The following is a 21,630-nucleotide window of genomic DNA, read 5'->3' as shown; positions in this document are numbered from 1 at the left end:
CGGTTGTAGGTTTTTATCTGACCGCTTTGTAACAGCAGATCTGGTTGTTATAATGCCTTGGCTTTAGTGATCAACAGCAAAGAAGTGAGAGTGGTGTGTTTTAGAAATTATTATATTGCTTATATTGTTATTGTGTTTGGGCTCCTATGTGGACAAACAGTATTTAAATCCTAACTTTGTCTCAGAAAGTATAATGAAAGGAATTTTTATTTTCACAGGTGCAAACAGTGCAAAAGGCTTATAATTATTATTATAATTATTATTATGTGACAATGACAGTGCAACTTTACTATGTAAAAACTTGCTGTTAACTCGGTTTCGTCTGGCTGACATAAGTGATAATCTGTTGGGGAAGGGGGGTGATAATCTGTTGGGGAAGGGGGATGATAGAACAGTAGGAATAGAGATAATCTGTTGGGGAAGGGGGTGATAATCTGTTGGGGAAGGAGGGTGATAGAACAGTAGGAATAGAGATAATCTGTTGGGGAAGGCGGGTGATAATCTGTTGGGGAAGGCAGGTGATAATCTGTTGGGGAAGGAGGGTGATAATCTGTTGGGGAAGGCAGGTGATAATCTGTTGGGGAAGGGGGGTGATAATCTGTTGGGGAAGGAGGGTGATAGAACAGTAGGAATAGAGATAATCTGTTGGGGAAGGAGGGTGATAGAACAGTAGGAATAGAGATAATCTGTTGGGGAAGGAGGGTGATAATCTGTTGGGGAAGGGGGTGATAATCTGTTGGGGAAGGGGGGGTGATAATCTGTTGGGGAAGGAGGGTGATAATCTGTTGGGGAAGGGGGGTGATAATCTGTTGGGGAAGGAGGGTGATAGAACAGTAGGAATAGAGATAATCTGTTGGGGAAGGGGGATGATAATCTGTTGGGGAAGGAGGGTGGTAGAACAGTAGGAATAGAGATAATCTGTTGGGGAAGGGAGGTGATAATCTGTTGGGGAAGGAGGGTGATAATCTGTTGGGGAAGGGGGGGTGATAATCTGTTGGGGAAGGAGGGTGATAATCTGTTGGGGAAGGGGGTGATAATCTGTTGGGGAAGGGAGGTGATAATCTGTTGGGGAAGAGGGGTGATAGAACAGTAGGAATAGAGATAATCTGTTGGGGAAGGAGGGTGATAGAAACGTAGGAATAGAGATAATCTGTTGGGGAAGGGGGGTGATAATCTGTTGGGGAAGGGGGTGATAATCTGTTGGGGAAGGGAGGTGATAATCTGTTGGGGAAGAGGGGTGATAGAACAGTAGGAATAGAGATAATCTGTTGGGGAAGGAGGGTGATAGAAACGTAGGAATAGAGATAATCTGTTGGGGAAGGGGGGTGATAGAAACGTAGGAATAGAGATAATCTGTTGGGGAAGGGGGGTGATAGAATGTATCTGGGTAACAGTTTATTATTATTATTATTATTTTAAAACAGAAGCAGCACACAAATATTTTATAATCACTCAAAATAAACATTTAGGAGTACTAGTACAGAGTTTTTGCACACACAAGTTTATATACAGGCACTAGGCACATACACACCAACAATAGGCACAGAACATTACAGAACGTTACAGCACAATAACCAGTCACAGATACTGACCTACATGAGGCCCGACAACAACACTCCCTATGCTGAGTTAAACCAAATGGCACCCTATTCCCTATGTAGTGCACTACTTTAGACCAGAGCCCTATGGCACCCTATTCCCTATGTAGTGCACTAATTTAGACCAGAGCCCTATGGCACCCTATTCCCTATATAGTGCACTACTTTAGACCTGAGCCCTATGGCACCCTATTCCCTATGTAGTGCGCTACTTTAGACCAGAGCCCTATGGCACCCTATTCCCTATATAGTGCACTACTTTAGACCAGAGCCCTATGACACCCTATTCCCTATGTAGTGCACTACTTTAGACCAGAGCCCTATGGCACCCTATTCCCTATGTAGTGCACTAATTTAGACCAGAGCCCTATGGCACCCTATTCCCTATGTAGTGCACTACTTTAGACCAGAGCCCTATGGCACCCTATTCCCTATGTAGTGCACTACTTTAGACCAGAGCCCTATACCACCCTATTCCCTATGTAGTGCACTAATTTAGACCAGAGCCCTATGGCACCCTATTCCCTATATAGTGCACTACTTTAGACCTGAGCCCTATGGCACCCTATTCCCTATATAGTGCACTACTTTAGACCAGAACCCTATGGCACCCTATTCCCTATATAGTGCACTACTTTAGACCAGAGCCCTATGACACCCTATTCCCTATGTAGTGCACTACTTTAGACCAGAGCCCTATGGCACCCTATTCCATATATATAGTACACTAATTTAGACCAGAGCCCTATGGCACCCTATTCCATATATATAGTGCACTACTTTAGATCAGAGCCCAATGCCACCCTATTCCCTATGTAGTGCACTAATTTCTGATCAGTGTGGGTATTAAATAGGATTAGGATGCCATTTAGTCTGTGAGGTACAGGCTGCCACCTTAACACCCAATTATTTAAAACTAATTTTACACACAACAAACGAGGCTAATGTATTATCAGGTGGGTGGCTGGTGTTGCGGTGATGGGGTCTTATTATGGGATAGACATATGGTGGTGGGAACACCACGGTTCATTACACAAACTGAGTCTGATGCTGCTGGTCTGCTCCGAGGCTGTCGCTGGTCGGTCTCTACAAACATATCAAAAACAAAACAACACAGACAATTATTACAACAAATGATGTATGAGGATGATGCTGACGATGGATAGGAGGCTAGAATACCTCTACTATAACAGTGTAGGAGGCTAGAATACCTCTACTATAACAGTGTAGGAGGCTAGAATACCTCTACTATAACAGTGTAGGAGGCTAGAATACCTCTACTATAACAGTGTAGGAGGCTAGGCCAGAATACCTCTACTATAACAGTGTAGGAGGCTAGAATACCTCTACTATAACAGTGTAGGAGGCTAGAATACCTCTACTATAACAGTGTAGGAGGCTAGAATACCTCTACTATAACAGTGTAGGAGGCCAGAATACCTCTACTATAACAGTGTAGGGGGCTAGAATACCTCTACTATAACAGTGTAGGAGGCTAGAATACCTCTACTATAACAGTGTAGGAGGCTAGAATACCTCTACTATAACAGTGTAGGAGGCTAGAATACCTCTACTATAACAGTGTAGGGGGCTAGAATACCTCTACTATAACAGTGTAGGAGGCTAGAATACCTCTACTATAACAGTGTAGGGGGCTAGAATACCTCTACTATAACAGTGTAGGGGGCTAGAATACCTCTAACAGTGTAGGGGGCTAGAATACCTCTACTATAACAGTGTAGGGGGCTAGAATACCTCTACTATAACAGTGTAGGAGGCTAGAATACCTCTACTATAACAGTATAGGGGGCTAGAATACCTCTACTATAACAGTGTAGGGGGCTAGAATACCTCTACTATAACAGTGTAGGAGGCTAGAATACCTCTACTATAACAGTGTAGGAGGCTAGAATACCTCTACTATAACAGTGTAGGGGGCTAGAATACCTCTACTATAACAGTGTAGGGGGCTAGAATACCTCTACTATAACAGTGTAGGGGGCTAGAATACCTCTACTATAACAGTGTAGGAGGCTAGAATACCTCTACTATAACAGTGTAGGAGGCTAGAATACCTCTACTATAACAGTGTAGGAGGCTAGAATTCCTCTACTATAACAGTGTAGGGGGCTAGAATACCTCTACTATAACAGTGTAGGAGGCTAGAATACCTCTACTATAACAGTGTAGGGGGCTAGAATACCTCTACTATAACAGTGTAGGAGGCTAGAATACCTCTACTATAACAGTATAGGAGGCTAGAATACCTCGACTATAACAGTGTAGGAGGCCAGAATACCTCTACTATAACAGTGTAGGAGGCTAGAATACCTCTACTATAACAGTGTAGGAGGCTAGAATACCTCTACTATAACAGTGTAGGGGGCTAGAATACCTCTACTATAACAGTGTAGGAGGCTAGAATACCTCTACTATAACAGTGTAGGGGGCTAGGCTAGAATACCTCTACTATAACAGTGTAGGAGGCTAGAATTCCTCTACTATAACAGTGTAGGGGGCTAGAATACCTCTACTATAACAGTGTAGGGGGCTAGAATACCTCTACTATAACAGTGTAGGAGGCTAGAATACCTCTACTATAACAGTGTAGGGGGCTAGGCTAGAATACCTCTACTATAACAGTGTAGGAGGCTAGAATTCCTCTACTATAACAGTGTAGGGGGCTAGAATACCTCTACTATAACAGTGTAGGGGGCTAGAATACCTCTACTATAACAGTGTAGGGGGCTAGAATACCTCTACTATAACAGTGTAGGGGGCTAGAATACCTCTACTATAACAGTGTAGGAGGCTAGAATACCTCTACTATAACAGTGTAGGAGGCTAGAATACCTCTACTATAACAGTGTAGGAGGCTAGAATTCCTCTACTATAACAGTGTAGGGGGCTAGAATACCTCTACTATAACAGTGTAGGAGGCTAGAATACCTCTACTATAACAGTGTAGGGGGCTAGAATACCTCTACTATAACAGTGTAGGAGGCTAGAATACCTCTACTATAACAGTATAGGAGGCTAGAATACCTCGACTATAACAGTGTAGGAGGCCAGAATACCTCTACTATAACAGTGTAGGAGGCTAGAATACCTCTACTATAACAGTGTAGGAGGCTAGAATACCTCTACTATAACAGTGTAGGGGGCTAGAATACCTCTACTATAACAGTGTAGGAGGCTAGAATACCTCTACTATAACAGTGTAGGGGGCTAGGCTAGAATACCTCTACTATAACAGTGTAGGAGGCTAGAATTCCTCTACTATAACAGTGTAGGGGGCTAGAATACCTCTACTATAACAGTGTAGGGGGCTAGAATACCTCTACTATAACAGTGTAGGAGGCTAGAATACCTCTACTATAACAGTGTAGGGGGCTAGGCTAGAATACCTCTACTATAACAGTGTAGGAGGCTAGAATTCCTCTACTATAACAGTGTAGGGGGCTAGAATACCTCTACTATAACAGTGTAGGAGGCTAGAATTCCTCTACTATAACAGTGTAGGGGGCTAGAATACCTCTACTATAACAGTGTAGGAGGCTAGAATACCTCTACTATAACAGTGTAGGGGGCTAGGCTAGAATACCTCTACTATAACAGTGTAGGAGGCTAGAATTCCTCTACTATAACAGTGTAGGGGGCTAGAATACCTCTACTATAACAGTGTAGGGGGCTAGAATACCTCTACTATAACAGTGTAGGGGGCTAGAATACCTCTACTATAACAGTGTAGGGGGCTAGGCTAGAATACCTCTACTATAACAGTGTAGGAGGCTAGAATTCCTCTACTATAACAGTGTAGGGGGCTAGAATACCTCTACTATAACAGTGTAGGGGGCTAGAATACCTCTACTATAACAGTGTAGGAGGCTAGAATACCTCTACTATAACAGTGTAGGAGGCTAGAATACCTCTACTATAACAGTGTAGGGGGCTAGAATACCTCTACTATAACAGTGTAGGAGGCTAGAATACCTCTACTATAACAGTGTAGGAGGCTAGAATACCTCTACTATAACAGTGTAGGGGGCTAGAATACCTCTACTATAACAGTGTAGGAGGCTAGAATACCTCTACTATAACAGTGTAGGGGGCTAGGCTAGAATACCTCTACTATAACAGTGTAGGAGGCTAGAATTCCTCTACTATAACAGTGTAGGAGGCTAGAATACCTCTACTATAACAGTGTAGGAGGCTAGAATACCTCTACTATAACAGTGTAGGAGGCTAGAATACCTCTACTATAACAGTGTAGGGGGCTAGGCCAGAATACCTCTACTATAACAGTGTAGGGGGCCAGAATACCTCTACTATAACAGTGTAGGGGGCTAGGCTAGAATTCCTCTACTATAACAGTGTAGGAGGCTAGAATACCTCTACTATAACAATGTAGGAGGCTAGGCTAGAATACCTCTACTATAACAGTGTAGGAGGCTAGAATACCTCTACTATAACAGTGTAGGAGGCTAGAATACCTCTACTATAACAGTGTAGGGGGCTAGGCCAGAATACCTCTACTATAACAGTGTAGGGGGCTAGAATATCTCTACTATAACAGTGTAGGGGGCTAGGCTAGAATACCTCTACTATAACAGTGTAGGGGGCTAGAATACCTCTACTATAACAGTGTAGGGGGCTAGAATACCTCTACTATAACAGTGTAGGAGGCTAGAATACCTCTACTATAACAGTGTAGGAGGCTAGAATACCTCTACTATAACAGTGTAGGAGGCTAGAATACCTCTACTATAACAGTGTAGGAGGCTAGAATACCTCTACTATAACAGTGTAGGGGGCTAGAATACCTCTAACAGTGTAGGGGGCTAGAATACCTCTACTATAACAGTGTAGGGAGGTAGAATACCTCTACTATAACAGTGTAGGGGGCCAGAATACCTCTACTATAACAGTGTAGGGGGCTAGAATACCTCTACTATAACAGTGTAGGAGGCTAGAATACCTCTACTATAACAGTGTAGGGGGCTAGGCCAGAATACCTCTACTATAACAGTGTAGGAGGCTAGAATACCTCTACTATAACAGTGTAGGAGGCTAGAATACCTCTACTATAACAGTGTAGGGGGCTAGAATACCTCTACTATAACAGTGTAGGGGGCTAGAATACCTCTACTATAACAGTGTAGGAGGCTAGAATACCTCTACTATAACAGTGTAGGGGGCTAGAATACCTCTACTATAACAGTGTAGGGGGCTAGAATACCTCTACTATAACAGTGTAGGAGGCTAGAATTCCTCTACTATAACAGTGTAGGGGGCTAGAATACCTCTACTATAACAGTGTAGGAGGCTAGAATACCTCTACTAGAACAGTGTAGGGGGCTAGAATACCTCTACTATAACAGTGTAGGAGGCTAGAATACCTCTACTATAACAGTGTAGGAGGCTAGAATACCTCTACTATAACAGTGTAGGGGGCTAGAATACCTCTACTATAACAGTGTAGGAGGCTAGAATACCTCTACTATAACAGTGTAGGAGGCTAGGCTAGAATACCTCTACTATAACAGTGTAGGAGGCTAGAATACCTCTACTATAACAGTGTAGGAGGCTAGAATACCTCTACTATAACAGTGTAGGGGGCTAGAATACCTCTACTATAACAGTGTAGGGGGCTAGAATACCTCTACTATAACAGTGTAGGAGGCTAGAATACCTCTACTATAACAGTGTAGGAGGCTAGGCTAGAATACCTCTACTAGAACAGTGTAGGGGGCTAGAATACCTCTACTATAACAGTGTAGGAGGCTAGGCCAGAATACCTCTACTATAACAGTGTAGGAGGCTAGGCTAGAATACCTCTACTAGAACAGTGTAGGGGGCTAGAATACCTCTACTATAACAGTGTAGGGGGCTAGAATACCTCTACTATAACAGTGTAGGAGGCTAGAATACCTCTACTATAACAGTGTAGGAGGCTAGGCCAGAATACCTCTACTATAACAGTGTAGGAGGCTAGAATACCTCTACTATAACAGTGTAGGGGGCTAGGCTAGAATACCTCTACTATAACAGTGTAGGAGGCTAGAATACCTCGACTATAACAGTGTAGGAGGCTAGAATACCTCTACTATAACAGTGTAGGGGGCTAGAATACCTCTAACAGTGTAGGGGGCTAGAATACCTCTACTATAACAGTGTAGGAGGCTAGAATACCTCTACTATAACAGTGTAGGGGGCCAGAATACCTCTACTATAACAGTGTAGGGGGCTAGAATACCTCTACTATAACAGTGTAGGAGGCTAGGCTAGAATACCTCTACTATAACAGTGTAGGGGGCTAGAATACCTCTACTATAACAGTGTAGGGGGCCAGAATACCTCTACTATAACAGTGTAGGGGGCTAGGCCAGAATACCTCTACTATAACAGTGTAGGAGGCTAGAATACCTCTACTATAACAGTGTAGGAGGCTAGGCCAGAATACCTCTACTATAACAGTGTAGGAGGCTAGAATACCTCTACTATAACAGTGTAGGGGGCTAGAATACCTCTACTATAACAGTGTAGGGGGCTAGAATACCTCTACTATAACAGTGTAGGAGGCTAGAATACCTCTACTATAACAGTGTAGGGGGCTAGAATACCTCTACTATAACAGTATAGGAGGCTAGAATACCTCTACTATAACAGTGTAGGGGGCTAGAATACCTCTACTATAACAGTGTAGGAGGCTAGAATACCTCTACTATAACAGTGTAGGAGGCTAGAATACCTCTACTATAACAGTGTAATGGCAGGTGGCTATGCTAGGCTACCTCTACTAGCATAGTGCAGGGGCCAGGTGGCTATGCTAGGCTACCTCTACTAGCGTAGTGCAGGGGCCAGGTGGCTATGCTAGGCTACCTCTACTAGCATAGTGCAGGGGCCAGGTGGCTATGCTAGGCTACCTCTGCAGTAGGGTTCCCCAACTCACGGGCCGCTGGTGATTTTATTTTATTCATATTTATTTAATTTCTGTAAAACATTAAAAACTTTAGCAAATCAGCTCCAAGTGATTTTAATTTTCTCCATGCATAACAGATATGTGTCATATACAAATGTAACGATGACATTACAGTTTGCGGTTAATTTTCAGTCTAGAAGTTAATAGTAATTTTATTCCGGCATCTTGACCATTCGTTCCCCCAAAAAGTGTCTGAATTATCTTGATGATCCCTGCTCTACAGAAGGGGTGCAGTGGGGCAGGTTGCTAGGCTACCTCTACTAGAACAGTACAGGGGAGCAGGTGGCTAGGCTACCTCTACAGAAGGGGTGCAGGGGGACAGGTGGCTAGGCTAGGCTAGGCTAGGCTAACTCTACAGAACAGTACAGGGGGCAGGTGGCTAGGCTACCTCTACTAGAACAGTACAGGGGAGCAGGTGGCTAGGCTACCTCTACAGAAGGGGTGCAGGGGGACAGGTGGCTAGGCTAGGCTAACTCTACAGAACAGTACAGGGGGCAGGTGGCTAGGTTAGGCTACCTCTACTAGAACAGTGCAGCGGGGGCTAGGCTACCTCTACACAACAGTGCAGCGGGGGCTAGGCTACCTCTACAGAACAGTGCAGCGGGGGCTAGGCTACCTCTACAGAACAGTGCAATTGGGCAGGTGGCTAGGCTAGGCTAGGCTAACTCTACAGAACAGTACAAGGGGCAGGTGGCTAGGCTAAGCTACCTCTACTAGAACATTGCAGCGGGGGCTAGGCTACCTCTACAGAACAGTGCAGAGAGCAGTTGGCTAGGCTAGCCTAGGCTACCTCTACAGAACAATGCAGGGGGGCAGGTGGTGGAATGACGATAAAGAAAATGTGCTCTGTTAGTTTCTCATCATGGTAAAGGTGGCTGTTTTACCATGTATTTCCCATGCTTATAGCCAAGGCAAAGACAATGTTTGTATTCTTAAGAATGTTAATATTCATGCCCAGATCATGCTTTTGTTGTACAAGTTGCATGTACAGAGGTTCAGTCAGTAGTTGTCATGCTCCCATAGTCCCAACTCATGGAAGCATTCTTTGACCCCGCAAAGAAGTACTGTAGAAAATATTTAAAAAGCTTTATGCTAGAGATAAAATATAAAACATGAATGCATGTTTTGCCTGTTAAATAAAAACAGAGTCTAAAATACTGTTGTATACAAAATTTATTTCATGCAAGAACTTTTTTAATTTACATCTTGTATTTGAATACTTTAATTTGTGCATAATGTAAAATACATGCATTTTGCTTTTCCCCAATAATCCCCCAAACCCCGTACTGTTCTGTACTGAAACCTTAGAATTTTTCTTTACTGAAATGGCATTTACATACAAGCATATAGTTCACCTGTATCTCTTTTTGACATGTCATTTTCACAAGGGTTTAACAGTTTAAATCAAGCAGCACCACCACCATAGCAGAGACATGATCAGACAAAAGAAAACGAAAAACTTTGCCCAAATAAAACAGGATATATTTTATTTGACTTGCTATATATATATATATTTTATAAGGATTAATGTTACTGATAAATAGGTCAACCAAAGGCTTACTAAAGTATCTTCTTGACTTACAAATAAGTATTGGAGCTGTGAAAAAACAACACATTCCTACAGATACAGATATAAACAATATATTGTTATATCAACTCTGCATCGGTGTGTATCCTTATGTATTGTTAAACAAAATGCAAACAGCTCATATTATCTCAGTAGTACATGTTATTTATTTATTTTTTTCATTTAAAATTTGGTATATTAATTAAGTTAAGTTTGGTGTACTTAGTGAAGCGTTACTCTTTTGAAAGGAGGTCCCTGAATAAAATGTATTTCCTATAACCAGGGGTTGGAACCGGTTCGGGGAACTAAATCGATCTATACTGTTCCCGAACAGCTTGGGAACTGGTCAATAACGTTTCTTTTTAACATTCCAGGAATTTTTTTACAGTCCCATAAAAAACGTAACAATAAAGAGCCTATGCAAAGCCCTCACACTTTGAAACTTATTCCAGCGTCTTCCTGCCAGTTGAAGATCTTTGTGTGTCTAGGCTACTTGCCCCTGCCCCTCCGAATCGGAATCGTAGGCTACTGTAGCCCCTCCCCCTCTGAAGCATAGGTTACTGTAGCCCCTCCCCCTCTGAAGCATAGGTTACTGTAGCCCCTCCCCCTCTGAAGCATAGGTTACTGTAGCCCCTCCCCCTCCGAAGCATAGGTTACTGTAGCCCCTCCCCCTCCGAACCATAGGTTACTGTAGCCCCTCCCCCTCCGAAGCATAGGTTACTGTAGCCCCTCCCCCTCCGAAGCATAGGCTACTGTAGTTTACTGACGTTGCGGGCCTAATTCAGAAATTAGGGAGAGAGATTTTTCATTAGAGAAGAATGGATTCACTTTTTCAATGCTAGTTAAGAATACAATAATCCACGTTTCACATTGGATTTATTAACTATAAAAAGGTAAACCCCACCACAGACTATACAATTTTAGCCGTCTTATGCCATGATTTTGCCATGTCAGACAAAATGTTTACGTCTTGGGCAAATTCCTAGGTCGTAAACAATTGTCGGACGTCTTGGCTGGTTCAGTGAGACAGGGTCTAGGTCTGCTGGTTCAGTACCACTACGTCTTGGCTGGTTCAGTGAGACAGGGTCTAGGTCTGCTGGTTCAGTACCACTATGTCTTGGCTCCTCGTTCAGTGAGACAGGGTCTAGGTCTGCTGGTTCAGTACCACTACGTCTTGGCTGGTTCAGTGAGACAGGGTCTAGGGCTGCTGGTTCAGTACCACTATGTCTTGGCTCCTGGTTCAGTGAGACAGGGTCTGGGTCTGCTGACTCAGTACCACTACTTGCGGTCGTAGGCTCCGACAAAGTTCTGGCAGTGTCAGATTGGTTTTAGCCTTTATCATGCTGGTGTTTACGAGCCGATCCCGGTGACTGACCAATTGGAACACGGCCGGAACTGTGTATGCACAGAATTAAAACGTTTACATCCTTTGCCAGAAGAACGATTTCCCTAATAATCTTGTTTACATGACATCTGAAATTAGGTTACCCGATAGGATTTTGATAAATGCACATAATCACCAATCCCCTGCCCCCCCACCCCAAAAAAATCTACCAGACCGACCACGTTATTTCAGGGAAGCCTATTTGATTCTGAGTGCGGACATATGAAGTTTGTATGTGAAAACTATTTTCAGTTTTTCCAAACTCACTTCACTTCACTCTCTCATAAGGATAGAGATAGGCTTGCATTGCTGGCTGCTGTCATCAGGGCAGATCGAACACACACCGCTGCAGTTGACGTAGCCTACGTCGGCCGACGTAGCCTCTCAAGTCGATCGCAGAATAGTGACGATAGAACTGAAGCAAATCGTACCATCTGGCCAGGTTGATATCAAGATTTTAATTTTTGGTAACATCGCACAATGTGACGTGATGATCGCAAAAGACTGAATCCGACATACAGTCTGCAAAAGGCCTTAAGACGATTTTTTGTTTTAAATATTGTGCTGTTGTTCGCACACAAGCTAGTTCAGAACGAAACAATTGGGCAATAATTTTGGTTCCAACCCCTGACTAAAACCATACAGTAAGTAAACAATATCTGAATTTGGGAAAGTGAAAAAACTGTCAGCTACATAAAAACGTTTCTGCTAAGAGTCTCTTGCTATAGAATAAGCTGATTTCAAGTGTGCATAATTTTTAAAAAAAAGTTAGAAGAAGCTTTTGAAAGAAAACAATGTTTTTCTTACATGTGATAGTTAGCTTCTCTCTCGTTGAACATAATATCTCATACAACACATGCAAATGAAACCACAGTTTAGTTTCTGTTGACAACAAAATATCACCACTAGTATCAAAAAGAATCGTCACCATTTTCTCGTTCTAGAATCCTCAGCATTCTAGATCTCTATTCATTCCAAATTTTTTCGGGGGGATCTGAACTGCCACTCTCAGAGTTTACAAAGTCTTTGTCAAGTCTCATAATTTAGAACTTCTCAACTTTGCAATAAATAAATACTTCACGGGAAATACTCAACAACTGGTCTGCGTCCCAAAATGGCACCCTATTACCTATAAAGTGTCAGCCTTGTCTGTCTCTATGATGGACCCAGGTCAGCCTTGTCTGTCTCTGTGATGGACCCAGGTCAGCCTTGTCTGTCTCTGTGATGGACCCAGGTCAGCCTTGTCTGTCTCTATGATGGACCCAGGTCAGCCTTGTCTGTCTTTATGATGGACCCAGGTCAGCCTTGTCTGTCTCTGTGATGGACCCATATCAGCCTTGTCTGTCTCTGTGATGGACCCAGGTCAGCCTTGTCTGTCTCTGTGATGGACCCATATCAGCCTTGTCTGTCTCTGTGATGGACCCAGGTCAGCCTTGTCTGTCTCTGTGATGGACCCATATCAGCCTTGTCTGTCTCTGTGATGGACCCAGGTCAGCCTTGTCTGTCTCTGTGATGGACCCATATAAGCCTTGTCTGTCTCTGTGATGGACCCAGGTCAGCCTTGTCTGTCTCTGTGATGGACCCATGTCAGCCTTGTCTGTCTCTGTGATGGACCCAGGTCAGCCTTGTCTGTCTCTGTGATGGACCCATATCAGCCTTGTCTGTCTCTGATGGACCCAGGTCAGCCTTGTCTGTCTCTGTGATGGACCCAGGTCAGCCTTGTCTGTCTCTGTGATGGACCCAGGTCAGCCTTGTCTGTCTCTGTGATGGACCCATGTCAGCCTTGTCTGTCTCTATGATGGACCCAGGTCAGCCTTGTCTGTCTTTATGATGGACCCAGGTCAGCCTTGTCTGTCTCTGTGATGGACCCAGGTCAGCCTTGTCTGTCTGTGTATTTCTTACAACCTGTTGCTGTCTTGTTGTTTGTTTTCTCCAAACACAAATGTCAACAGACTTCAGTCAGTCAGTGAGGTCAACAACAGTGGTATTTTCCATGCATTGAGTGTATCAGTAGTATGCAATGAGTGTATCAGTAGTATGCATTGAGTGCATCAGTAGTATGCATTGAGTGCATCAGTAGTATGCATTGAGTGCATCAGTAGTATGCATTGAGTGCATCAGTAGTATGCATTGAGTGTATCAGTAGTATGCATTGAGTGCATCAGTAGTATGCATTGAGTGCATCAGTAGTATGCATTGAGTGCATCAGTAGTATGCATTGAGTGCATCAGTAGTATGCATTGAGTGCATCAGTAGTATGCATTGAGTGCATCAGTAGTATGCATTGAGTGTATCAGTAGTATAGTAGAATATGTTGGCAGTCTGCTACAGTATATTGGAGAATATGTTGGCAGTCTGTTACAGTATATTGGAGAATATGTTGGCAGTCTGCTACAGTATATTGGTTGAATATGTTGGCAGTCTGCTACAGTATATTGGAGAATATGTTGGCAGTCTGCTACAGTATATTGGAGAATATGTTGGCAGTCTGTTACAGTATATTGGAGAATATGTTGGCAGTCTGCTACAGTATATTGGTTGAATATGTTGGCAGTCTGCTACAGTATATTGGAGAATATGTTGGCAGTCTGCTACAGTATATTGGAGAATATGTTGGCAGTCTGCTGCAGTATATTGGAGAATATGTTGGCAGTCTGCTACAGTATATTGGAGAATATGTTGGCAGTCTGCTACAGTATATTGGAGAATATGTTGGCAGTCTGCTACAGTATATTGGTTTAATATGTTGGCAGTCTGCTACAGTATAGTGGAGAATATGTTGGCAGTCTGCTACAGTATATTGGAGAATATGTTGGCAGTCTGCTATAGTATATTGGTTGAATATGTTGGCAGTCTGCTACAGTATAGTGGAGAATATGTTGGCAGTCTGCTACAGTATATTGGAGAATATGTTGGCAGTCTGCTACAGTATATTGGAGAATATGTTGGCAGTCTGCTACAGTATATTGGAGAATATGTTGGCAGTCTGCTACAGTATATTGGTTGAATATGTTGGCAGTCTGCTACAGTATATTGGAGAATATGTTGGCAGTCTGCTACAGTATATTGGAGAATATGTTGGCAGTCTGCTACAGTATATTGGAGAATATGTTGGCAGTCTGCTACAGTATATTGGAGAATATGTTGGCAGTCTGCTACAGTATATTGGAGAATATGTTGGCAGTCTGCTACAGTATATTGGAGAATATGTTGGCAGTCTGCTACAGTATATTGGAGAATATGTTGGCAGTCTGCTACAGTATATTGGTTGAATATGTTGGCAGTCTGCTACAGTATATTGGATAATATGTTGGCAGTCTGCTACAGTATATTGGAGAATATGTTGGCAGTCTGCTACAGTATATTGATGAATATGTTGACAGTCTGCTACAGTATATTGGAGAATATGTTGGCAGTCTGCTACAGTATATTGGTTGAATATGTTGGCAGTCTGCTACAGTATATTGGAGAATATGTTGGCAGTCTGCTACAGTATATTGATGAATATGTGACAGTCTGCTACAGTATATTGGAGAATATGTTGGCAGTCTGCTACAGTATATTGATGAATAGGTTGGCAGTCTGCTACAGTATATTGGAGAATATGTTGGCAGTCTGCTACAGTATATTGGAGAATATGTTGGCAGTCTGCTACAGTATATTGGAGAATATGTTGGCAGTCTGCTACAGTATATTGGAGAATATGTTGGCAGTCTGCTACAGTATATTGGAGAATATGTTGGCAGTCTGCTACAGTATATTGGTTGAATATGTTTGCAGTCTGCTACAGTATATTGGAGAATATGTTGGCAGTCTGCTACAGTATATTGGAGAATATGTTGGCAGTCTGCTACAGTATATTGGAGAATATGTTGGCAGTCTGCTACAGTATATTGGAGAATATGTTGGCAGTCTGCTACAGTATATTGGAGAATATGTTGGCAGTCTGCTACAGTATATTGGAGAATATGTTGGCAGTCTGCTACAGTATATTGGTTGAATATGTTGGCAGTCTGCTACAGTATATTGGAGAATATGTTGGCAGTCTGCTACAGTATATTGGAGAATATGTTGGCAGTCTGCTACAGTATATTGGTTTAATATGTTGGCAGTCTGCTACAGTATATTGGAGAATATGTTGGCTGTCTGCTATAGTATATTGGAGAATATGTTGGCAGTCTTCTACAGTATATTGGAGAATATCTTTGCAGTCTGATACAGTATATTGGAGAATATGTTGGCAGTCTGCTACAGTATATTGGAGAATATGTTGGCAGTCTGCTACAGTATATTGGAGAATATGTTGGCAGTCTGCTACAGTATATTGGAGAATATGTTGGCATTCTGCTACAGTATATTGGAGAATATGTTGGCATTCTGCTACAGTATATTGGAGAATATGTTGGCAGTCTGCTACAGTATATTGGTTGAATATGTTGGCAGTCTGCTACAGTATATTGGTTGAATACGTTGGCAGTCTGCTACAGTATATTGGAGAATACGTTTGCAGTCTGCTACAGTATATTGGAGAATACGTTTGCAGTCTGCTACAGTATAGAGGAGAATATGTTTGCAGTCTGCTACAGTATATTGGAGAATATGTTGGCAGTCTGCTACAGTATATTGGAGAATATGTTGGCAGTCTGCTACAGTATATTGGAGAATATGTTGGCAGTCTGCTACAGTATATTGGAGAATATGTTGGCAGTCTGCTACAGTATATTGGAGAATATGTTGGCAGTCTGCTACAGTATATTGGAGAATATGTTGGCAGTCTGCTACAGTATATTGGAGAATATGTTGGCAGTCTGCTACAGTATATTGGAGAATATGTTGGCAGTCTGCTACAGTATATTGGAGAATATTTTGGCAGTCTGCTACAGTATATTGGTTGAATATGTTGGCAGTCTGCTACAGTATATTGGATAATATGTTGGCAGTCTGCTACAGTATATTGGAGAATATGTTGGCAGTCTGCTACAGTATATTGATGAATATGTTGACAGTCTGCTACAGTATATTGGAGAATATGTTGGCAGTCTGCTACAGTATATTGGAGAATATGTTGGCAGTCTGCTACAGTATATTGGAGAATATTTTGGCAGTCTGCTACAGTATATTGGTTGAATATGTTGGCAGTCTGCTACAGTATATTGGATAATATGTTGGCAGTCTGCTACAGTATATTGGAGAATATGTTGGCAGTCTGCTACAGTATATTGATGAATATGTTGACAGTCTGCTACAGTATATTGGAGAATATGTTGGCAGTCTGCTACAGTATAATGGTTGAATATGTTGGCAGTCTGCTACAGTATATTGGAGAATATGTTGGCAGTCTGCTACAGTATATTGATGAATATGTGACAGTCTGCTACAGTATATTGGAGAATATGTTGGCAGTCTGCTACAGTATATTGGAGAATATGTTGGCAGTCTGCTACAGTATATTGGAGAATATGTTGGCAGTCTGCTACAGTATATTGGAGAATATGTTGGCAGTCTGCTACAGTATATTGGAGAATATGTTGGCAGTCTGCTACAGTATATTGGAGAATATTTTGGCAGTCTGCTACAGTATATTGGTTGAATATGTTGGCAGTCTGCTACAGTATATTGGATAATATGTTGGCAGTCTGCTACAGTATATTGGAGAATATGTTGGCAGTCTGCTACAGTATATTGATGAATATGTTGACAGTCTGCTACAGTATATTGGAGAATATGTTGGCAGTCTGCTACAGTATAATGGTTGAATATGTTGGCAGTTTGCTACAGTATATTGGAGAATATGTTGGCAGTCTGCTACAGTATATTGATGAATATGTGACAGTCTGCTACAGTATATTGGAGAATATGTTGGCAGTCTGCTACAGTATATTGATGAATAGGTTGGCAGTCTGCTACAGTATATTGGTTGAATATGTTTGCAGTCTGCTACAGTATATTGGTTGAATATGTTGGCAGTCTGCTACAGTATATTGGAGAATATGTTGGCAGTCTGCTACAGTATATTGGAGAATATGTTGGCAGTCTGCTACAGTATATTGGAGAATATGTTGGCAGTCTGCTACAGTATATTGGAGAATATGTTGGCAGTCTGCTACAGTATATTGGAGAATATGTTGGCAGTCTGCTACAGTATATTGGAGAATATGTTGGCAGTCTGCTACAGTATATTGGTTGAATATGTTTGCAGTCTGCTACAGTATATTGGAGAATATGTTGGCAGTCTGCTACAGTATATTGGAGAATATGTTGGCAGTCTGCTACAGTATATTGGAGAATATGTCGGCAGTCTGCTACAGTATATTGGAGAATATGTTGGCAGTCTGCTACAGTATATTGGAGAATATGTTGGCAGTCTGCTACAGTATATTGGTTGAATATGTTGGCAGTCTGCGAAAGTATATTGGAGAATATGTTGGCAGTCTGCTACAGTATATTGGAGAATATGTTGGCAGTCTGCTACAGTATATTGGTTTAATATGTTGGCAGTCTGCTACAGTATATTGGAGAATATGTTGGCTGTCTGCTATAGTATATTGGAGAATATGTTGGCAGTCTTCTACAGTATATTGGAGAATATCTTTGCAGTCTGATACAGTATATTGGAGAATATGTTGGCAGTCTTCTACAGTATATTGGAGAATATGTTGGCAGTCTGCTACAGTATATTGGTTGAATATGTTGGCAGTCTGCTACAGTATATTGGAGAATATGTTGGCAGTCTGCTACAGTATATTGGAGAATATGTTGGCAGTCTGCTACAGTATATTGGAGAATATGTTGGCAGTCTGCTGCAGTATATTGGAGAATATGTTGGCAGTCTGCTACAGTATATTGGAGAATATGTTGGCAGTCTGCTACAGTATATTGGAGAATATGTTGGCAGTCTGCTACAGTATATTGGTTTAATATGTTGGCAGTCTGCTACAGTATAGTGGAGAATATGTTGGCAGTCTGCTACAGTATATTGGAGAATATGTTGGCAGTCTGCTATAGTATATTGGTTGAATATGTTGGCAGTCTGCTACAGTATAGTGGAGAATATGTTGGCAGTCTGCTACAGTATATTGGAGAATATGTTGGCAGTCTGCTACAGTATATTGGAGAATATGTTGGCAGTCTGCTACAGTATATTGGAGAATATGTTGGCAGTCTGCTACAGTATATTGGTTGAATATGTTGGCAGTCTGCTACAGTATATTGGAGAATATGTTGGCAGTCTGCTACAGTATATTGGAGAATATGTTGGCAGTCTGCTACAGTATATTGGAGAATATGTTGGCAGTCTGCTACAGTATATTGGAGAATATGTTGGCAGTCTGCTACAGTATATTGGAGAATATGTTGGCAGTCTGCTACAGTATATTGGTTGAATATGTTGGCAGTCTGCTACAGTATATTGGATAATATGTTGGCAGTCTGCTACAGTATATTGGAGAATATGTTGGCAGTCTGCTACAGTATATTGATGAATATGTTGACAGTCTGCTACAGTATATTGGAGAATATGTTGGCAGTCTGCTACAGTATATTGGTTGAATATGTTGGCAGTCTGCTACAGTATATTGGAGAATATGTTGGCAGTCTGCTACAGTATATTGATGAATATGTGACAGTCTGCTACAGTATATTGGAGAATATGTTGGCAGTCTGCTACAGTATATTGATGAATAGGTTGGCAGTCTGCTACAGTATATTGGAGAATATGTTGGCAGTCTGCTACAGTATATTGGAGAATATGTTGGCAGTCTGCTACAGTATATTGGAGAATATGTTGGCAGTCTGCTACAGTATATTGGAGAATATGTTGGCAGTCTGCTACAGTATATTGGAGAATATGTTGGCAGTCTGCTACAGTATATTGGAGAATATGTTGGCAGTCTGCTACAGTATATTGGAGAATATGTTGGCAGTCTGCTACAGTATATTGGAGAATATTTTGGCAGTCTGCTACAGTATATTGGTTGAATATGTTGGCAGTCTGCTACAGTATATTGGATAATATGTTGGCAGTCTGCTACAGTATATTGGAGAATATGTTGGCAGTCTGCTACAGTATATTGATGAATATGTTGACAGTCTGCTACAGTATATTGGAGAATATGTTGGCAGTCTGCTACAGTATAATGGTTGAATATGTTGGCAGTTTGCTACAGTATATTGGAGAATATGTTGGCAGTCTGCTACAGTATATTGATGAATATGTGACAGTCTGCTACAGTATATTGGAGAATATGTTGGCAGTCTGCTACAGTATATTGATGAATAGGTTGGCAGTCTGCTACAGTATATTGGTTGAATATGTTTGCAGTCTGCTACAGTATATTGGTTGAATATGTTGGCAGTCTGCTACAGTATATTGGAGAATATGTTGGCAGTCTGCTACAGTATATTGGAGAATATGTTGGCAGTCTGCTACAGTATATTGGAGAATATGTTGGCAGTCTGCTACAGTATATTGGAGAATATGTTGGCAGTCTGCTACAGTATATTGGAGAATATGTTGGCAGTCTGCTACAGTATATTGGAGAATATGTTGGCAGTCTGCTACAGTATATTGGTTGAATATGTTTGCAGTCTGCTACAGTATATTGGAGAATATGTTGGCAGTCTGCTACAGTATATTGGAGAATATGTTGGCAGTCTGCTACAGTATATTGGAGAATATGTCGGCAGTCTGCTACAGTATATTGGAGAATATGTTGGCAGTCTGCTACAGTATATTGGAGAATATGTTGGCAGTCTGCTACAGTATATTGGTTGAATATGTTGGCAGTCTGCGAAAGTATATTGGAGAATATGTTGGCAGTCTGCTACAGTATATTGGAGAATATGTTGGCAGTCTGCTACAGTATATTGGTTTAATATGTTGGCAGTCTGCTACAGTATATTGGAGAATATGTTGGCTGTCTGCTATAGTATATTGGAGAATATGTTGGCAGTCTTCTACAGTATATTGGAGAATATCTTTGCAGTCTGATACAGTATATTGGAGAATATGTTGGCAGTCTTCTACAGTATATTGGAGAATATGTTGGCAGTCTGCTACAGTATATTGGTTGAATATGTTGGCAGTCTGCTACAGTATATTGGAGAATATGTTGGCAGTCTGCTACAGTATATTGGAGAATATGTTGGCAGTCTGCTACAGTATATTGGAGAATATGTTGGCAGTCTGCTGCAGTATATTGGAGAATATGTTGGCAGTCTGCTACAGTATATTGGAGAATATGTTGGCAGTCTGCTACAGTATATTGGAGAATATGTTGGCAGTCTGCTACAGTATATTGGTTTAATATGTTGGCAGTCTGCTACAGTATAGTGGAGAATATGTTGGCAGTCTGCTACAGTATATTGGAGAATATGTTGGCAGTCTGCTATAGTATATTGGTTGAATATGTTGGCAGTCTGCTACAGTATAGTGGAGAATATGTTGGCAGTCTGCTACAGTATATTGGAGAATATGTTGGCAGTCTGCTACAGTATATTGGAGAATATGTTGGCAGTCTGCTACAGTATATTGGAGAATATGTTGGCAGTCTGCTACAGTATATTGGTTGAATATGTTGGCAGTCTGCTACAGTATATTGGAGAATATGTTGGCAGTCTGCTACAGTATATTGGAGAATATGTTGGCAGTCTGCTACAGTATATTGGAGAATATGTTGGCAGTCTGCTACAGTATATTGGAGAATATGTTGGCAGTCTGCTACAGTATATTGGAGAATATGTTGGCAGTCTGCTACAGTATATTGGTTGAATATGTTGGCAGTCTGCTACAGTATATTGGATAATATGTTGGCAGTCTGCTACAGTATATTGGAGAATATGTTGGCAGTCTGCTACAGTATATTGATGAATATGTTGACAGTCTGCTACAGTATATTGGAGAATATGTTGGCAGTCTGCTACAGTATATTGGTTGAATATGTTGGCAGTCTGCTACAGTATATTGGAGAATATGTTGGCAGTCTGCTACAGTATATTGATGAATATGTGACAGTCTGCTACAGTATATTGGAGAATATGTTGGCAGTCTGCTACAGTATATTGATGAATAGGTTGGCAGTCTGCTACAGTATATTGGAGA

The 21,630-nt window shown here is 41.6% G+C and overlaps 1 protein-coding gene across 2 annotated transcripts in view; it reads right to left on the bottom strand.

Annotated features, from left to right (window-relative positions):
• Positions 1-2,038: 2,038 nt before the first annotated feature.
• LOC106593086 (voltage-gated potassium channel KCNC1) overlaps positions 2,039-21,630 on the bottom strand; it is an 85,436-nt gene continuing 65,844 nt past the window's right edge. For both annotated transcript variants that reach the window (XM_045688662.2, XM_045688663.2), the window contains one exon: positions 2,039-2,684. In XM_045688662.2, the coding sequence (XP_045544618.1) occupies positions 2,551-2,684 (134 nt within the window). In that variant the 3' untranslated portion in view covers positions 2,039-2,550. The remainder of the gene's footprint in view (positions 2,685-21,630) is intronic.

The sequence above is a fragment of the Salmo salar genome, chromosome 10, assembly GCF_965601325.2.
Source record: "Salmo salar chromosome 10, fSalSal1, whole genome shotgun sequence".
NCBI classification, from domain to species: Eukaryota; Metazoa; Chordata; class Actinopteri; order Salmoniformes; family Salmonidae; genus Salmo; species Salmo salar.
Note: the sequence above shows the minus strand (reverse complement) of the source record. Positions and strands in the feature narration are given on the sequence as shown.